Below are 21177 nucleotides of genomic sequence, written 5' to 3'. Positions count from 1 at the left end.
GAATTTATATTTATCCTACATTTTATAAGAGAGTTGTTGGAGATAATAAATGACTTTTCAAAAGCTTTACAACTCAATTCTCAAGACATACTAAATGCAATTCGTTTAGTATCATTGACTAAAAAGCGTCTCCAACAATTGAGAGAAGATGGAGGGAAACCTTTGCTTGAGTCACTGAAGAAGTTTTGTGAGAAATATGAAATTGAGATTCTTAATGCAATGACTAAATATAAATAAGGTAAAGGTTGTCTTCAAAATAATAATGTCACAATTGAGCACCATGTTGAGTTGACTTGTTTCTTACTACTATTGATTCTCTCTTACAAGAATTGGATTCCAAGTTTAAAGAGAATATGGTGAAGGTACTCACTCTTGACACATCTTTAGACTTTCAGAATGATTTTGACTAATTTGATGTTGAAAGTATTTGCAACCTTACAAATAAATATTACCCCAATGACTTTACTGAGTATGAAAAAATACATTTAAACTATCAATTGGATCTATTCAAGCTTGACATTCTTCATAATCAAGTTATAAAAAATGTATCTACACTTTTTTATCTATGTTAAGTGTTAAAGAAGATGAAAATATCAAAAATTTACTTCCCAGTTAACAAATTAATCCAACTTGTATAAACTTTTCTAGTTTCCACTATAACATCAAAGTATGCTTTATACTATGAAACTCATTAAAAATGAGACTCGTAATAGAATGTCAAATGATTTTCTTTAAAATTTGTTGATCATTTTTATTAAAAAAGAATCATTCGAGGCTTTGATATTAATTCAGTGATAATGCTTTCAACTTTATGAAAGATCGTCGAGTTCAATTAAATATGTCCAATCTTAACATGCAATAGGTGTTAAAAAATGTTTTTATTTTATACTTAATTCGTAGTTGGAGTTATTTGTGTAATTTTTACATGAATTTTTTCCATCTAAGTTGCTTTATGTTTTTGTCAAATATTGAACTCTAATATGACTATATCTTTTTCTGAATGGCAAGACAATATTATTACGCAATGCTAGAGAAAGAGAATACATAGGAGGAACTATAAGGGCCAATTCTTGAAAGAGAAGGCTTAAAGAGCATAATGTTGAATCAAAAGAAAACAACCTCACAAAAGATGCCATTCTACCTAAAAGACAAACAAAATAGAGAATAGAACTGCATGATAAACACATGTGGGAAGAAAACTCAATATGATAAATAATGGGTTCAATAAATAGCTCAAGATTCCCAAACAATAGCCAGAGTCCAAAGAGCAAGTGAAAATCATCAAGGCAGAATCATAATGCATGACAAAGCATTTTGAAAATTTTTATAGATTAGAACAGACCCAAGAAGTAATCAAACTTGATAACCCCAACTATAACCAGACCATCAGCTAAGCTATTACCTTTTATATTGATGTGGGCAAAGATTAAATTTCTAACATTGGCTTTAAGAGCTTCGACGAAGTTAGATAGGTTCTTCATATGCCAAGGGACTGAGTTGTGGTCATTTACCTAAGCAACGACGTTTTTGGAATCACTTTTGACCTAGAGAGGATAAAAAGCCCATGTAGAAGAGATAAACAATGAGAGACCTTCCTTGATGGCAAGAAATTCAATGAAGTCAGAATCCTGAATGCCAATAGGATAAGAGAAAGTTCTTTTGATAAATCCATCATGGTCTCTAATGGCACCCCTAATGCCAGCAAAACTTGGTTTCCTTAAAGCAAAGCCGTCCACATTGAGTTTGAAAGATCCATTAGGGGGTATTGTCCATTCGGTTGAAGGTTTAGATTTGCACTTTCTTTTTTAAAAGGTAATTTTATTAGGCTTAAAGAAAAAGTGAGTTGTAAGAATGCGATTAAAAAGCCACTAACCATTACACTAGTGAGCTAATTTAACAAGGATGATATCCAAGAGTTGGCTTGAATCAAGATGTTTTCCTTGAAAGAGAATATCATTCCTGTATAACCAAATAAACCAGACTATGGAAAAAAAAGCATATACCAAATTTTGGGAGAGCCTATTAGAGGGTTGCTTTGTTACTTAGAGATGAAAAAATTGGTGGCGTCACTTAGGTGGACCCAATTAAGCCCCCATAGATTACAGTTGTGCATCCATATTTGCCATGTAATAGAGCATGTGAAAAATAAGTGGATGGTGGTTTCAATTTCAACGTTACACAAAAGTGCATAGAGATGCGTTGATGTTGCATAAACCCCTCTTAAAGAGCTCATGTTTAATAACCCATCCAAAAGCTAATTCAATAAGGGTTGGGATCCCCATTGGTCCATTTGAATGGCATTAATGGAGGAAGGCATAAAATAGCTACAAGTGGATTTTTTCTAAATGGCTCTGTTAGGGTCACATGGTTGTGGATTTATAGGCTGTGTTGATAAATTACAAAAATGAGTTTCCAATTAAATGAGTTACATCTTAATTGAATGAACCATTTCTAATGATTATCTTCCCAACATCCAAAGTCAGCAACAACTTCTATTTTGTTGGAAGCCAATGGATAAATTCTTGAAAATTTGAGAGAAATTTTTTTTCCTTCTAACCATAAATCAGTCCAAAAATGGATGGATTCACCATTGCTAAGGATGAAACCGAGATTCGATGTCACTAAATCATGAAAAATATCATTAGCTATAAGCGGACGAACTATATTTCTCCACAAAGATGATGATTTAAAGGTAGAGGGCAAGAAGCAGAGCATGCAAATTAGTACTGTGTTTGGCAGAAATAACTTTTCTCCAAAAACTAAGGAGCTCATTAGCATAACGCCACAACCATTTATTAAGCAACGCATTGTTTTTCAAACCCAAGTCAACAATACCAAGACCTCTGCAACACTTAGGCCTAGTGACCAAAGGCCATTTAACATAATGGATTTTTTTTTTCAACACACCTTACCTGTAGAAAATCTCTCTAAATTTTTTCTTACTTGTTCTTAATTTTAGAAGGCATTTTAAAGATGGAGAGAAAATAAAGAGGGAGGCTCTCTAGAACTAACCTAATGAAGTTGAGTTTGCCACCCTTTCCAAGATGCCAATCTACTATGGAAGCACTCAATGATAGGCTACCGTAAGGATAATGAGTTGGTTGCAACATCAAAATGGAGACTGGGATAACTGGTAAGGAGCTTGTCGACTTTGCATCCAATGGATGAGGCCTAGTGGGCAAGATCTTGTTAGAGAGCATTGATGTTAATGAGACTGCTCTTGTTGAAGTTAACTTTAAGGCTCAAGATAGCTTGGAATCCTTTAAAAAGTTTGCTCACATTTTTCAAAGAATTAAAATTTGATTTACAGAAAATAAACGTGTCGTTGGCAAACTAGAGATGAATGATAGGTGGAAAGCTTTTATGAATAAAGAGTCTCTCAAAAAGATTTCAAGAGATTGCTTTGTGACACATAATGTAGAGCAATTTCATAACGATATTGAAAAACATGGGAAATAAGGAGCAACCTTGCCTAAGGCTTTTTTGAATGTGAAATTATGGTGTTGTGGAACTATTGATGAGGATTGAAATGGATGTTGTGGAAATACAATGATGAATCCATTTGCACCATTGTTCGCCAAACTCATGAGCTTCATGATAAAAATTAAGTAATCCCAATTGATGCAATCAAAAGAATGCCACTTTGCCTTCTTTTTTTGCTTAAGTCAATAAGTTTGCTGGCAATGGATGAGCAGTAGAGAATTTGTCTTTTTTTTTTATGAAGGCAAACTGAGAATTACCAATAACAAAGCCCATGATTGATTGAAACCTAGGTTAAGTGGCAAGTCTTCAACTTTGAACCATGAAAACCTTTCTTCCATTTATGTGAAATTGTCCCATAAGACCACTTTTTTAAATCACAAGTCAAACCACAATTTGTAGTTTCCCATGCATGATTCAAGGTCCTCTAGATGGAAAAAAGTAATGATAACTATGATTCCTCCCATTTGTCTCACCACAAATTGAAAACCTTCTGAGGTGAAGATTTTTTGGAGAATGCAGTGGTCCACGTAATGAATGATGACGCTAACAGCGCTGCTCTTAAGCCATCCTGTCTCATTTGTGCTAGCTTCAATAACATAGAGGGGTTGTTGTTGTGGTGTGGGAACTTCATGGGTTGGATGGGGGGAATTTGGCTAACTATGAAGACCTCTTTGTATGTTTTTCTATCTCTAGGGGAGCTAAAGGGAAGCTTATTTCACAATTTGCCATTCTGTCTTGAATGAGTAGCTTCAAGCTGCTTGGGGGCTGGGGTTAGTCTTCTATGGTCTCAACCATAGGTGGCTTTTTTGACAATGATGGTGTGGCCATCAAGGATGGTCCTGTTTGCATGCTTTATGGTAAACTCCATTTCCCATGGGTCTCAATATCAGATGAAAGCAAAAGTGGTGGATGAGCTTCCTTTTAGAATGGTAAGAGATGAAGACATCTCTCACCTAACTATAATAGTTGGAAAAAGTCTTTAAGGGTGGTTTTGGTGACTCTTCAATTGAGATTATCAATGTGGATGGTGAGAATGGTGGAACTCCAATCATGTTGGGGTAAATTATGGGTTGTAATTGGTTTGATGGGCTAGGTATTTTGGGAGCGATTTACTAGATTGTAATGTGGCAGTTGTAGGGATTAGTGACCTCGATATGTGGGGAAGGGGGCATGGACAGTCGGGTAAGGGTAAGGCAGGGTGGGGTAATTGTGTGGTTGATAGCAAGATGATGGTGAATTGGGTGGGATCTTAAACGGTGCATGGCTTTCTCTAGTTGTCTCTAAAAAAAAAAAAAAGGGGGGGGGGGGGGGATTATCTACACCCACCAAACACGAAATCCTAATTTCGTCATTATGAACAACAGATCTGAAAATTGGACTACTTAATTTAAATAGAATTTAGGTTTTGAGTTTTTTTTTAATGAATTTGTAATTGGAAGTAAACTGGGTAAAAAGTTGAGGAAAAAAATTTGGAGTTGGAAATAGGAGTGACACTTTAGGAGCTTAGGAATTCGAAATAGGGAAAGTCGACTGCCATGTGGAGCCATGGCAATTGAGCTTTTGTTGTTGTCTAAATTTCTCTTTTTTCAGAATATTTTTATATTTTTATTACTATTAGTTTTTATGTATTTCTATTTTTATTTTATATTTTCTAAATCCAATTTGGGCTATTAAGTCCTAAGGGCCAATTAGCCCATTAAGATCCAAAAATAGTTAAAACATTGGGTACCATGCGCAATTAATAAATTAGATTTTAGGTTCAATTGTCTCACTTAGCTCATAAACCTAATTAGACAGTGGGACTTAAATTCAATTTGTTAATTCAAAATAAAATGGTATAAAAATATGAAATAATAGATGAAACATTAAATTAAAAAAACAATAGAGAAAATTGAAAAACATAATGGTTAAGAATAATAATTAATAGATAGTCCGGACAAAATAAAGTTTTTACATGTTTACTGTAAATTATAAATCACTAGTGATTTTAAAAATCATTATTTTTGATAAGGTATAGAAAAGAAAGATCGTCAAATGCAAAATATACTCAAATAATAATAAGATTATTTTAAAAGTAAGTAACATTTTCAATTTTACTAAATGAATAATTTATTAAATAAAAATCTATTGTTCTATAAAGAATTATTAGACTCGAACTAGTTTTAATGGGTATAGTTTTCTAAAATCTTCAATTATAAGTTATTGACATGATTAATAAAAACCAAATTCACATATATTGCTTTGTGATTGAGTTAAAAAAAATGAAGATTTACCTATAAAAATTAAAACCTTGAAGAGAAACGCATTTCCATATATATGTACCATTATAAGGTGAATTTACTATAAAATATTTTAAAAATCATCTCTTTTGAATTTTGATCATTTCATGAACAGTGATATAATCACTCTGGATGAATGATTTAAGAGTAGTGCTATCTAATATTCACTACTAAACACGGTGAATAAACCACTCATTTTAAACATCACCAGACATGTGCCCTCCTCCGCCACTTTGTAATCATGAATGTGACGAGCCGCGTATGTATGTACAGAAGAATTACACACAGCCGAGGGTCAATTCGTAACCCATTAACTGGTGTGTTTTATCAATGTTTGCCAGGCAGTAAATAATTAGATGCTTCCACCAATTCAATATCGCAATCATGTTCTTCCGAAAACCGACCATATGGTAAAAAATTTGAATAAAAAATTATATATCCCTCAAAATGGAACTGCCATAGTGCCATTTATCAATAGATTCTTCCCAGAAAAAATGCCCTGTTGCCCTGTCTTCGGATAATCGCTTTGACCTGAAAAATGTTAACTGCCATCGACGCGATCAAGTTTTATAGTCGCGTAGCATCTACTAGTGGTATTTTCCATTCTTTCCTCTCTAACACTATATAATCGTCACCCAAATTGAAGGAACAAAACTTCACGACAACAAGTTCCAAAGTCCTTGTCTGCCTAACCCTTCCAAACTTTTGCACTTTAATTGATTTAATTTCTCTTTTTTTTATCTAATTAATTTACAAAATCAAGTACTCGTTTGATGAGTTCTCCTTCCAATCTGAAGGTCAGATATTGACACGTATATATGTCTCTAGTTAAGCATAGACTTCAACTCAGTCTCGAGCTTCCTGTTCCAGAAGTCAAGATTTCGAATTTCATTCCCTTCATTTATCTACCCAAGTCCACGACGACCGCAAGTCAAGAAGTATCTAAGCTTCTTGACTTAGAAAAGCTCTGCGTTTTGGGCCATGGTAACTATGGCACCGTTTACAAGGTGCGCCATAGGCAGACTTCAGCAATCTATGCTCTGAAAGTCATCCGCGCCGACCCTGACGCTAGCCAGCAGCCTTATCAACAGTCCCATGAAATGAAAATCTTGATTTCTACCGACTCTCCTTACATCATCAAATGCCTTGGAGCCTATGAATCACTGGCAGAGGAAAAGGCAATTGTCATGGAGTATATGGATGCAGGAACGCTTGATACGCTTCTTAAAGCTAATGGCCCTTTCTCCGAATCCTCGGTTGCCCACATTGGCTATCAAGTTCTTAGTGGCCTCAATTACCTTCATGCGTTCAATATTTTCCATCTGGATATTAAGCCTTCAAATCTGTTGGTTGATAAAAACATGAATGTGAAAATTGGTGATTTTGGTGTCAGCAAGATAATGCCAGAGAGTGACCCACCTGACTATTGGGATATCTATGTGGGTACCTACGCTTATATGAGCCCGGAAAGATTGGACTCGAATATGTATGATCCCAGGTTTGTGTCTGCAGCAGATATTTGGAGCCTGGGTGTGACTTTATTGGAGCTTTATGTGGGTCATTTCCCATTTCTCCCACCAGGAGCAAAGCCCAATTGGATGCAGCTAGTGTTGATAACACGTTATGGAGAAGCCCCAAGCATGCCAAAGGAGGCATCAGAGGAGTTGAGGGGCTTTATCAGTTGTTGCTTGCACAAGGAACCCAGCAAGAGATGGACAGCTTTGCAACTTTTGTCACATCCATTCATTTGCGGGAAAGGGAGACTCGAGGATTAGACATTTATATATGTTCATCCTCTTACTTAAAAAACCAGGGAAAACATTCATGTCATCCCATCGGTTTGGTAAGAATACAGGTAGATGAAAAGCTCTAGCTGAAATACATAAAATGCAGAAGTTAATGCCATAGCCTGATGGTGATCGTCTTTAAATTCGTTGAGATAGATTGTAACTCAATTGTGAACTTTACATGGTAGCTGACTACTCCCATTTAGGCTTTTTAGTTTTGGGCTAGGATTAAAGGCCGGGGAAGAACTCGACAAACTTCATGAACAAAACTTAGCATAATAGGGGCAGTTCTATCCGGTTCTTCTTTCCTTCTATTTAATTTGTTCCACGTCTTGACAAAACAAAGAACAGCAAAAGCGGCATGCGAAGAAAGCAAGGAACAATCCAAAACCTAAAATATAGTTGTCACGAGGCTATCACGATGGAGAAAGAGATTTGGCTGAAGACATGCCTAGGGAATGGGGAAAATAGTCAATCAGTCAATGTCCGTAGAAGTTATGCAAGAATTTTCCTCTTAATGGGAAAATTGACCCATGAACTGGCCTGATACTCGTGGGTTAACAGGATTTGTCAAGGTCAGCCGCATATGAAAATTTTAAGCTTCTTAAAAATAAATGATACCACTCCATTATTTACTCCGTGATTTTATGAAATTTATGCACTTTAATCCTTTATTCTCTCCTACCATGAACAAAGTGCGCTTCATATCTGGCGTCTCTCACTTGTTGATTAAAAGATTCAACACATAGCAGAATATTCTCATAAGTTAATCTAACATGAATATATAAAAGAAAAAAAATATTTAGTAAAAAGATAAATAATATTACGTGGATAGTCTATCTTTATGTCATGTGTCCATTCTAAATAATAAATATTATGTAACCTACTAATTAAAGTAAAATTTTAATTTCTGTATTGAGAAACTAAATTTACTACATTGATTATTTCCATTTGCATATTTTACCCCTTTAATGCAAAATCAAACTAGATTAAGTAAGAATTTCTTATTGTTAACCTAAATGAATATATAAATGATTATTTAGTGTTATAAATTCAAAGTTAAAATACTAAATAAGTCTATGAATTATTTCAATTTTTTAAAACAATTATTATCTTTTCATTATATCCAAATAAATTCTATTATATGGTTTTATCCAAATTGGCCCTTATATGAATGAAAAAAAGTTACATGATACGTTTGATTCTAACGATCGATAAATTCATGATATATGATATGACTTTTTTGAGTGGCAAAATTGACTTATTTAACTAACAAAAAAATTTATCTAAGTACAAATTATAAGATGGGAATTTAACTAGATACAAAAAATAATATGACTTATTTAGAAAAGTTGAGAAAATTCACGAGTTTATTTAGTATTTTAGTCATAATTAGAATACAAAAAAGATATTGCGCTCAAATATACATTTGCTAGCATATCTCAAGCAAAAAAAAAAAAAAAAAACTTTATAATACTAAAATTTGCATCAATCCCATTACTTTCTCTTCAGATTGTTTAACATAGCATTCAATGGCACTATTACTATTAATTTGTTTTTCTTTTTATAATGACTTTGAATTTGATTTTTTTTTATACTTATTACTAATTTGTTTGTTGATAACAACTCACATTCTAAACTCAAAAAGTATGAATCCTATAAAAGCTCTTGTACTATACATGTTTAATCAATTATGCTCTTTATCTTTTATTACATTCAAATGAGTTTTTAAATTTTTATTTTGAATTAAATAAATTTTTTTACTTAACAAAAATGTACCATTGCTAAATTTGATGCCGGATGTTCTTTCTAAGCCACATGGTTTATGACTTAACTAGCCAACAAAGTCACGTGGTAGACCTAGAATCCAGATAAGTGCTGAAATCATAAAAAAAAAAAAAAAACTCAATTCCTCTTCTCATCTTTTCTTTAATTGAGGTAATTTTTTAAAATTCTCCTCCTTTATCTTTTAATATAGAAAATGAAAATCTAAAAAATCCTTAACCCTCTTTTTAGATATGGAGAAAAAGGAAGAAATTTTTGAAAAACTACTCCTATTTTTTAAAAAAGGGAAAGGATCAACTAAGGCTATTAAAAAAAAAAAAGAAAAAGGAGAGGAGCTGAAAAATGATTTCTTTTGGTGATTTCGATGATTTTGGCTTTGGCTCTACTATGAGATTTCGTTATCAAGTCACGCTATATGTCACGTAAACAAAAAACATCATTGACATTGAGTTTAATAATGATTAATTTTTATTAAGATTAAAAATTTATTTAATTTAAAATAAAAACTAAGAGTTCGTTTAAATATAATAAAAAATGAGAAATTAATTGTATAAACAAGTATAATAAATTGATTGTGTTGGGGTTTAAGCCAATTCAAAATTTACTTTATATGATTACTTCTAACTTTACTCGTTTCCCCCTTAAATAGAGGTTGTTTTGAAATGTTGTCAATTGCAAATTTTCTGACTCTCTTGATACGTTTTTGTTAAGGACTTGGTTTCTTTGGTTATGTTAATCATTTTTCTTCATGTCGTTTCCTTCACTTATATTTAGTTTCTATAATTCTCTAATCCTCATTTTTGTTCTCAAAAAGTTTAACTTCTTTGTTTTTAGACCTCTTTGAATTGGTCTATATATAGAATTTGGTCTTTTTTATTTATTAATATTTGATAGTTATGTATTTCAACCTCCATGATAAATTATTCAATTTCTTTAATTATTTTTGTACGTCTATGGTTTTACTGCATTCTAGGATTGTCCATGAAATTAGCTACTTGCTTAAGCTCGAGGGCTCGTCTTCGTAAGCGCCAAGCCCGGACATAGTTTCTTAAGCTCGAATTAACTCGACGTGATTAATTTATTTTATTAAAAAATATTATATTTTAAATATGTAATTATAATATATATTTAAAAATATTAAAACATTATTATATTATATTATTTTAATAAATATAATAATTAAACAAACGGGCCAAGCCGAGCTTGAGCTTGACTCTAAAAAAGAGGCTTAATAGGTCCGCATCAACCCGACCTGACCTAGCTAGTGGACACCTATATAATCATTTTTATATTATTATTTTTATTCTAAATTCAAAAAACTTATTGTAAAGGAAATCATCATTCATGCACATATAAATCTAGTTCGAATAAAAGAAATTTAAAATTATTTGAGAAATAAGAATAATAAAATTTTTATTTTCTATGAAATATAATTTAAAAATTTATAATGCACTTTGATATTTATTTTTAAATTTAAAGGAATAATATTTTATTTCAAATCATTATTTTTCCCTCAAATTAAAGAAACTCCAAAAGCCCAATTAGTATTTTATTATTTTTCCCTAATCAATCTCCCTCCGTTAAATACGAATACCAGAAGGCCGCTACCCTACGTGGCAACTTCTCAAGGCCCATTTGTTGAAGGCCCACCGCCTCACGAATTTACCAAACCATGTGTTACATTATCCTTTAAATTTTAAAATTTTAATATTGTTTTCTTCGTGAAGTAAAAATAATTTTCAAGAAAAAGGGAAAATAACCCAAAACCGAAGAGACTTGAGGAAGACTGGTTGGTAAGTGGCTAATCGTATTGTTGTTTTTCAGCGTCTGCATCTTCGTCTGCTTTATGTAACGACGCGCCAGTAGCCTTCGCTGAATGTCCCAAAACTCTTTATACCTCTTATCCTAAGCAAATTCTAATTATACCTTAATCTGAATTAATCTTCACTTTTTCCACTTTAATTTCCTTCTTTTTCCTCCTTTCCCCTAACTTTAGTCGGTTACTCCCCGTTATCTTCCTTCTCTTTTTACAATTCTAGGGTTCCCATCGTTTAAAAAAAATGCGAGATTCTTTTACTGATCTATTATAGCAAAATCGAACGTCGTTTTAAAATGTCGACTGCGGCCGACGAGGAAGCCGATGCGGTGCTCAGCGACGTGGAATCCGATGAACCGATACCGATTGTCATAAAAGAGCCGTCTCGAGATGACGTGTCGGTCGAGAAATTCCGTGAAATTCTCGCGGAGCTCGAGCGCGAGAAACAAGCACGAGAAGCGACGGAGAATTCGAAATCCGAACTACAAGTCTCGTTTAATCGATTAAAAGCTCTGGCACACGAGGCGATTAGAAAGCGAGATGAGTGCGCGAGACAACGAGACGAAGCTCTCCGCGAGAAAGAAGAAGCTTTGAGATCGAACGAGAACGTATTGGCGCAATTAGCGGAAGCTAATAAGATCAAAGACGATGTTACGAAACAGAGAGAAGATTTGGCGAAGCAATTAGAGGAAGCGACCAAGGGAAAAGATGGATTGCGATCGGAGATCGAGACTTCTGCTCATATGCTTGTTTCTGGTATCGAAAAAATATCTGGAAAAGTCAGTAATTTTAAGAATTTCGCTGCCGGAGGATTGCCGCGATCACAAAAGTACACTGGATTGCCCTCCGTTGCTTATGGAGTAATCAAAAGAACAAATGAGATCGTTGAGGAGCTTGTTAAACAGATGGAAACCACAGCGAAATCTAGGAATGAAGCGAGAGAGCAGATGGAACAACGGAATTACGAGATTGCCATTGAAGTTTCTCAGCTTGAAGCTACAATAAGTGGATTACGAGAAGAGGTTGCAAAAAAAAGTAATTTAATTGAAAATTTGGAGAAGAATATAGCTGAAAAGGATGGGAAGTTCGTGGAGATCGAAAAGGAGATGTCGGAGAAGATTAACTGGGCGGAGAATGAGTCAATGGAGTTGAGGAACTTGGCTAGTGAATATGATGATAAATTAAAAAGTTTGGAGTCGAAGATGGAGTTACAGAGGCCGTTACTGGTTGATCAGTTGAATTTCGTGTCGAAAATTCATGAAAGTATTTATGATGCTATTAAGATTGTTGATGCTGATAATATGGATCAGTCAGACGTGTCAGAATCCTTTTTTCTTCCACAAGAGACGGATTTGGAGGAAAATATACGTGCATGTTTGGCAGGGATGGAATCTATCTATGAGTTAACGAGAATTCTTGTTGGGAAAACAAAGGATTTAGTGGAGGAGAAGAATCATGAAGTGAAGAGTTTAAATGAAACAGTTGGTCGATTGATTAAGGAGAAAGAACATATTGGCTCTTTGCTTAGGAGTGCATTGTCCAAGAGGATGACATCCGAAAATAAATCCAAAACGAATGAGTTGTTTCAAACTGCAGAGAATGGTTTGAGAGAGGCTGGAATTGACTTCAAATTTAGTAAACTTATTGGGGATGGACATAAAGCTGAAGCTCAGGACACAGAGCAGGATGAAATATACACTTTGGTTAGTTTTCCTGTTGTCATTGATTTGTCCCAAGTGCTCTTTAAGTTTGCATAGTGTTCCAAGGCCTAAATTTCCTTGTTGAGATTTTAATTAATGTAACTTGTACAGGCTGGTGCTTTGGAGAATATTGTCAAAACGTCACAGCTTGAGATCATTGAATTGCAGCATTCCGTGGAGGAACTAAGGTACTTGTTCTTTCAAGCTCATAAAATTGCACAAAACCATGATGTTTAACATGCTGCCTTTATATCAAAGTCTGATTCAAGGAAATATGGAGTGGGATAGGTTAAGTTTATATTCAGAGTGATTCTGCATGAACTGACCATATGCCATTCTTTTCTGCATATCTTTTTATGTATTAAGGGCAGAATCGAGTGTACTTAAAGAACATGTGGAGGCTCAAGCCAAGGAGATCAACCAGAGGATGCGTCGTATAGAGGAGCTTGAAGAGAAGGAGAGAGTAGCGAATGAAAGTGTAAGTTAACATTTCTTTTGTTGACAGTCAACTGACTTAATGTTAGTTCCCTTCTTTTTTTTCAGTGTGCAGTTTTTAATTCGTAGGTTTGATCATAAAGGTTAGAAGAAGTGACTAAGCTCTATTTATGCTTCGTTGTTTACATTTGGTGCTGACTTGACCTATTCTTATAAAGGTTGAAGGACTTATGATGGACATTGCTGCTGCCGAGGAAGAAATTTCTAGATGGAAATCTGCAGCGGAGCAGGAGGCTGCTGCAGGAAGAGCTGTTGAACAAGAGTTCTTAACGCAGGTATGTTTGCTAAGCTGCCACAGCATTCGTTAAAGGATATGTTATATATTATCGAAGGTGTTTCTGGTGGCAATTTTGAGTAACAATCATTTTGAAGTTTTGCCAGAGTGATATTTACAATTTAGTGGTAGAATCTGGGAGTTGTTTGAATCTTACTGCTTTGCAGATAGACAAGAACAAAAGCAATTAACATTAAATGCAGAAAAGAAAGAATGTGTTGCAATAGTTTTAGAACTATACAGTCTAATGTAGTGAAGTTGTGCATGTTTGGATTGTAAATTAGATTAAAAACAAATTTTTGCTTATGTTGGTTGTTATTTATATTGCCGGGGATGGGGGGTTGTTGAGCCAGTTGTTTACTAGACATACAGTCAGTCAAAATATGTTTGGATAACTTAAAGTAGTATGACATTTTCCATAGAGCAAAAGCAGGTGAAACTGACAGGGAATTCTAGAAAGAGAGGATTTTTGGTGGATGCTTTTTCTTGAGAAGTATTATTGACTCAACTGACCTGATGACTTGCTGCACTCAAGAAAATAGTTTATTTTATTGTAGAACAAAAGGCTATCATGAAACATGGATCTCAAGCATGTCCTTTGAAATTCAGGATAGAATTGGTGAAGAGATTTAGGATGTTGTGAATAATATTGGGGAGTAGTTACATAAATTAGCCATGTCCTTTTTTTTTTTAAATTACATCTAAAAATACGAGCAAAATTTTGAGAATTAGTGCAAGTGCTAGTTATGGGGTGGCTATACTTAAATAGTAGTTTTTTACCAGTTCAGGACTGCTGTTCAATATATCGTGCACATATATGGAAGTATGAAGTTATATTGATTATTTGACATTATGCTGTTTTGATATAATTAAGGCTTGTGCTCATGGTATTTTTCTGAGTTCTTTTTCTGATCTTACGCCTAATAATTATGGTTTAATATATATTCGCAGCTGTCAGCAGTTAAGCAGGAGCTTGAAGAAGCAAAGCAAGCCATGTTGGAATCAGAGAAGAAGCTAAAATTCAAAGAAGAGACTGCTGCTGCTGCCATGGGAGCAAGAGATGCAGCTGAGAAATCATTGAGGCTGGCTGATATGAGGGCATCTAGGCTGAGGGATAGAGTAGAGGAGCTTAGCCGTCAGCTGGAAGAGTTTGAAACACGGGAAGACTCAAGGGGACGAAATGGGTCCAGATATGTTTGTTGGCCGTGGCAGTGGCTTGGGCTGGATTTTGTAGGGTTTCGTAAACCTGAGATGCAACAACAGAGTTCAAATGAAATGGAGCTTTCTGAACCGCTCTCTGAACCACTTCTCTGATTATAAATTTTTTTACTCTTGTTCTGTGTATTTATTGCAAACTTTCAAGTTCAATATATAAGATCCAAGAAAAGTCAGTTCACAGCAACTTCATTCTTCAAAGCCCCTTCATTTGCAGTAATTTTGATATGGCAATTATTTTCTGTTGAGTTGAATCTTTCTTGTTAATGCTTCCATGGTGACCAATCTTTATGATCAAACTCATCCATTTTGTCAGTCTCTTGGTTTCCTTTTCAAATCTTTTTCGTTCTTATTGTAGTTGACGGGTTTTCTCCTTTGTTTTTGCCCCATCCTTCGCTCTGTCTTTAATTTCAGGGCCTTTGTCATCTATGGAATGTCAGAGTGGGAAGAGAAATTCTTGCAGTTCATTTCTAACCATTTAAGCAGGTCAGTAAGAGCAACTGATTAACTCAGTCTTGATAGCTGTTGTTTCATGTGGCCAGTAGAAAAGTGGAATGGAATTGTCTCATGACAAGGGGAGAGCATTCATGAATTCTCAAATCAAGCAAAGAATTTTAGTTGATGCATGTGGCACAATGGAGTTCGTATATTCTTGGGGTTCTTGCAGCTGAAGTGAATATGTTAGTCGCTGATTTATTTGTAATTTGTCTTATGATCATATATGCTGTCAAGGTGATGCAGCTCATACTGTTTCTCAGGTGTGTGTATAAACTTAAAGGGAATTCTCTTTCTGTGTTTCTATCCATGCGTCCTCCAGTGGTGTCAATTGGTGATTCTGTAAGTAGATCATCGTTCAACATATAATTGGTTTTATTTTGGTGCAGTCAATCTTTCTCGTGAATGCTTCTTATGTTGCTTAATGATTGTGTTATCTAATATTTCTGCCTTACGATGGTACTCATAATATCTACTCATTCTGTTTGCTGGCTGTCTACGTCATCCAGTGTAGATTTAATCTCCTTTACGAAAAAATTGAACAGTTGCCTTGGTAAAAAGTATAAAGTATGTCCCTTAGTTCAGTTCATTTGAGTTTCCTATGGCAGCAGCACCCATTCATGGGTTGCTCTGTTTCCTCAGGTGAGACAAAATCAAAGCGTAGGGTTCTTTATACCAGAAACATCATATTCAACAGGGACAAGATCATCTCAGACAAAACAAGTAGGGCAGTTGATGTGAATTTAGCGAATTATAAGAAATTATAGATGGATAGAAATTTTCTGACAACCCCGGCACCTATGCTGTGTTGTACAAGGTGGAATGCAGTTTTTTTGGAGACTAGTTCTTGGTCACCTGCGTTTTCACCCGGTATCTAGTGTTATTTAGAACAAAAAACAATGAACTTAAACTTACAAAGTTATGCAAGAGAATTGCAAAAGCAAGATCCACTGTAGTTATTTCCGTGTTTAAAATCAATGGGGGTATTGCGTTAGACCATTTGAGAAGGAACTCTTGTGGGTTCTTCCACTTAGTGCTGCTCATATTTTGTTGAATGTCTTGATCGGATTGCTATTCGTTTAAGTGAGACATTACTACTCTCGAGCTATTGAAGCAAGTCAAAATCTTACCTTTGGCAACACGAGGACTTTGGGGCTTTCTACATTGGGCTGGTAATGCAGCAACGCCTGCTCCGGCCAAGACAGTATTCTGGACTCAATTCAATTTGTTACTAATTGATTCGAGTTTAACAACAGGTGGGCTTTAAATAATTATTTTATACAATCTGAGTAATTTCACTAGTAACTTAACAGGCTTATAACTCCATTGCTGATGCCTTGAAATAAACACTTGGTTAGAAATACACTGTTCTACCGTTTCAGTTTTGATGAAAATTATTCTCCGTCAACAAACGTATTCTGTGGTAACTGATTGCAGGTCATTTATAGTTTCAAATTTTGTAAACCAGTTGATTCTTAAGATGTTGGAGCTGAATTCAGGTTTTCCTGAATATTTGCTTCACGGTTTAACCCCGCTCAAGCGTTTCAAACAAACATATGTTAGTGGGGGAAAGCTCATGTAATTCAAGGCTAATCTAATAAAGCTAATTATTCGGTCATGCCTTGTTATTTCCAACATATTCGACTAATATTTATTGTATTTTTGCTCAAATTTAATCCAAGAAATTCCATGACTGAAATCTGATGAAGAGCAGACTTTTAAAGTGGATAATCTATCGTTCACTTCATATGATCTTCCAGAGATCGCGGCACCCTGTCAACTGGCACAAGGTGGAGGGCGGTTTTCTTAGAGATAGTAAGACTTGGACCAGCTGCCTCTTCCATGTCAATGTCCTTCCCCTTCATTCCGAAGGGCAGTTTCCAATCAAAACAATGCAAGAGATTCCCTAGGGCAAGCTCCACTGTCCTTGTTGCCAAATACATCCCAGGACAGCTTCTTCGACCCCCACCAAATGGCAAAAACTCACAATGTTGTCCTTTAAAATCAATGGAGCTATCACTAAACCTCTCGGGGAAGAACTCTTCTGCGTTCTTCCAGTACCTTGGGTCTCGACTGATTGCCCATACATTAATTTGTATCAGCGTTTTGGGAAGAATATCGTAACCGTTGATTCTGAAGTGAGACATGGTTTCTCTCGGAAGTAACAGGGCTGCTGGAGGGTGCAATCTCAGAGTTTCTTTCACCACCATCTTGAGGTATTGAAGCCGAACAATTTCATCTTCGGTAACTATGCCATTTTTACCAGCAAAAGTTCTAACTTCATCTTGTGCTTTCTTCACCACTCTCGGGTTCCTAGCAAGCTCCGCCATTGCCCAATTGACAGTGGCCGCACTTGTGTCTGCTCCAGCTAAAAATAAATCCTGATACACAACACACAAGAATCGTAGGTAAGTGTATGAGAAATTGATTGTTCTCTTTTTATGATAACAGGTGAATCGGATAAGAAACACAATTACTAAATTGTTCGATAAATATTGTCATTGATATCTCGCTTGAAAAATAAAAAATAAAATTTTATAAAAACACATTTAATTCAAAATAAAAATATAAGAGTTACATTAAATATATATATAATAAAAAATAAAATTTTATTTAAGTTTTTTAAAATAATTTAAGAACTTTTTTTAAGTATTTTGTTAATAAAAGAACACATTGTCAAACAAATGAGTACTTATGCAAAATCTAGTGCTGCTTAAGATTGAATTGGTGAAGAATTTTTTTCAATGGGACTATAATCCTGTAATTGTACCAGGGCAATGGTGATGAACTTGAGTTAAGGATTATTGGGATTAATACGTATGTATACCCATCAGTGAGGTCCCTTTTAAGACTCATCACGGATGTCTGGGTCTCAGATTTGTGTTTTTTTATTTTAATTTTGAGTGTACTTTTACGGGACAGGGTAGACCTAGCAACGCAAGGGTTAAGGATGTTTATCTGGGTTAAAGCTTCTTCACCCTCTTCCTATAACTTTCTACCCTTTAATACAAATACCTACTGTTCAAAAAAAATTGTACTAAGGAAATATTATTCCTTTCATTAATAAAATTTTTTAATTGCTTTGGATAGATTAAAAGACGATCAAAAGATCTATCTAATTCTTGTATTTTTTAATTTTATTCAATTTAGTTCATATATTCAAAATTGATATAATTTAATCTCTTAATTTTGAGAATTACATCCATTTAGTTCCTTCTCCGAACGGTATCCAATTTTACCTTTAAAAGATGACATCATCATTGACGTTAGCGTTGACATGTCATATTTTAATGACTTGACACGCCACGTGACACTGAGAGATGACGTGGTAATATCATGTGGCAATATATAATGACATGGCAGTGACATGTTAGCATGTCACTGCCACGTGATAGTTCAAAAAAATTTCAAAAAAAAATTCCTACTATATCATTGGGACTAAATTGAACAAAAATATATAATACATAGACTAAATTGAACAAAATCGAGATGTAGAAGGATTAAATTAAAAAAAATTTAAAAATACAAATCTTTAAATAGATTATTGATATGCTTATTAATAAGTCAAATATTTAAGTGTAAAAGATTTATGGTGTTAAAAAAAATATATAAATATTTTCTTGATTATTTGATTCTAAATATGTAAATTAATTTATTTTTTTTACAAAAATTAAGTTTGAATTCTCCTTTTATAAAAGAAATTTTGAAAAAATTTCATACATGAAGTCAAATTTAGATTAATAACTTGTATTACGTTAAAATAAAATAATATAAAATAATTAAATAAATTCTTTTTTTTCTATTTATGATAATATAAAATTTTGAAATTTATTTAATTTAGTTTTTAACTTGAATTAAAAGTCAAATTAGCAAAATATACTGATTTAGTTTTTCTAAAAAAAATAAAGAATGGAGATATGGAGTTAGTGATGATTATAAAAATAATTCTTCATTTTGACTTGCTTAATTTTAACATGATAAACCTCTTATTACAACCATAGAATCTGAACTCCACCCTTTCATTTTTTATTTATTTTTTATATTTTTATTTTGTTTAATATTTCAAGTTATATTTTTTAAGTTGAAATTTATTAGATTAAAGACTGTATTTATAGCTGATAAAGTTAAATATAACTGTAAATATTTATACCATTTTATTTTATTAATGAATTTTTTGTAAATCTAAATTAATAATTTAAATTTAAATTTAGCAGAATTTGATTGTAGTATTTGAATTTAAATAAAATCGTTTTATAATAAATTTTGAGTAAATTTAAATAAAATGTAAATTGTGTAAGAGTTGAATAATTTCAAAAGAATGTGTATTTATAAATTGTCAAAGTTGTAACTAAATCAACATGTTTTGTTAATTTGACTAAATTTAAATAAAAGTAAATTGGACAAAAATTGAATAATTTTCAAAGAATGTGTATTTGTAAATCGTGAAACTTATAACTAAATCAACATAGTTAGTTATTTTATATTATTTTATTTTAACGTAATGCAAGTTATTCATCTAAATTTGATTTTAGGCATAAAATTTTTTCAAAATTTTTTATTGAAGCAGAATTCAAGCTTAATTTTTGTAAAAAAGATAAATTAATTTACATATTTAAGAATCAAATAATTAAGTAAAAATATATATATTTTAACACCATAAATATTTTACACTTAAATATTTGACTTATTAATAAGTATATTAATAATCTATTTAAAGATTTATATTTTTTAATTTTTTTTAATTTAGTCTCTCAACATTTCAATTTTGTTCAATTTAGTCTCTATTCTTTATATATTTATTCAATTTAATCCTTTTGACGTGACAAAATTTTTTAAAAAAATTATTTTTTTGATATACCATGTGGCATTGTCACGTCATCAAAATGGGACATGTCATTATCAACATCATCTTTGATGTCATCGTTGACGTTATCTTTTAATGATAAAATTAGATGTCATTAAAAAGAAAGGCTAAATTGACATAATTTTTAAAATTAAAAAATTAAATTATTTTAATTTTAAATATATGGATTAAATTGAATAAAATTAAATAATATAGAAATTGGATAGATTTTTTTATCAGTACGAGACAATAACCATGAAAGCAACTAGGCCATGGATAGATCAAGTGATAATAAGCATGTCAACAACTAAGGCAAAGTTTGCAGCTTACCATGATGACTGCCTTGATGCCATCTTTTGTCAGAGGCCCTTCACCAAATTCAATTTTATGCACCTGTATTCTCAAAAGCACGCCAACAATGTCTTCGAACTCATCATGTCTTGGCCGCCCAGGGTTGAGATGGGCATCAATTACTTGTTCGAATAAACCATCCAACTTATGGAATACCCTCTCAAGCCTCCCGTGAAGACCGATGAGCCTATCAACGATCCAACCCACATATGGAAAGTACTCAGATGCAAAGAAACTTCCTAAAACAACCATGGCTTCACGAAGCATTTCTTCTAATCTGTCATTATCGTGGAAAGCACTTTTTTGAAAACTCGTACCAAAGGCCATCCTAAAAATTATACTGGCCGTTAGAGAAAACAACTTTTCGGTGAGATTAACAGTATTGCTAATTTGAAAGATTGACAGGATTTTTTTTTGGTTGGTTGGATCCGAATCAAAAGGGGGGGGGGGGGGGGGGCTAGTGACAAAGTCGGCTAAAGGGAGAGAAGATTTTGAAAATTTCAAGTACTTACGTAACAAACTACATAACGAAATAAAAATGGAACAATAAGTAAATATAAAATATTTAATTATGATATATATGCTCATATGAAGAAATAACAAAATAAGGAAAAAAAATTAAAATTATAAGTGCATCACGTACTATGGTTGCAT

At 33.4% G+C, this 21177-nt stretch overlaps 1 protein-coding gene, 1 non-coding gene and 2 pseudogenes across 2 annotated transcripts; 3 read left to right on the top strand and 1 right to left on the bottom strand.

Moving 5' to 3' along the window:
* The first annotated feature begins 6580 nt into the window (after nt 1-6580).
* LOC18609608 (mitogen-activated protein kinase kinase 7 pseudogene) lies at nt 6581-7941 on the top strand (annotated as a pseudogene).
* Nucleotides 7942-11103: 3162 nt separating this feature from the next.
* LOC18609607 (paramyosin) lies at nt 11104-15021 on the top strand. The gene is made up of 5 exons (XM_018116211.2): nt 11104-12853; nt 12962-13038; nt 13217-13328; nt 13504-13620; nt 14571-15021. The coding sequence occupies exons 1-5, from the start codon at nt 11447-11449 to the stop codon at nt 14931-14933; spliced, it is 2076 nt and encodes a 691-aa protein (XP_017971700.1). The 5' UTR covers nt 11104-11446; the 3' UTR covers nt 14934-15021.
* A 1931-nt stretch (nt 15022-16952) lies between these two features.
* On the bottom strand, nt 16953-21177 carry LOC18609606 (cytochrome P450 71B35 pseudogene; annotated as a pseudogene).
* LOC148764303 (small nucleolar RNA snoR8a) lies at nt 19250-19342 on the top strand. The gene has a single exon (XR_016024961.1). It is a non-coding gene; the product is annotated as a small nucleolar RNA snoR8a (small nucleolar RNA).

Source organism: Theobroma cacao, chromosome 2 (assembly GCF_053813885.1).
Source record: "Theobroma cacao isolate CCN51 chromosome 2, ASM5381388v1, whole genome shotgun sequence".
Classification (NCBI taxonomy): domain Eukaryota; kingdom Viridiplantae; phylum Streptophyta; class Magnoliopsida; order Malvales; family Malvaceae; genus Theobroma; species Theobroma cacao.
This window is presented reverse-complemented; position numbering and strand designations above follow the sequence as displayed.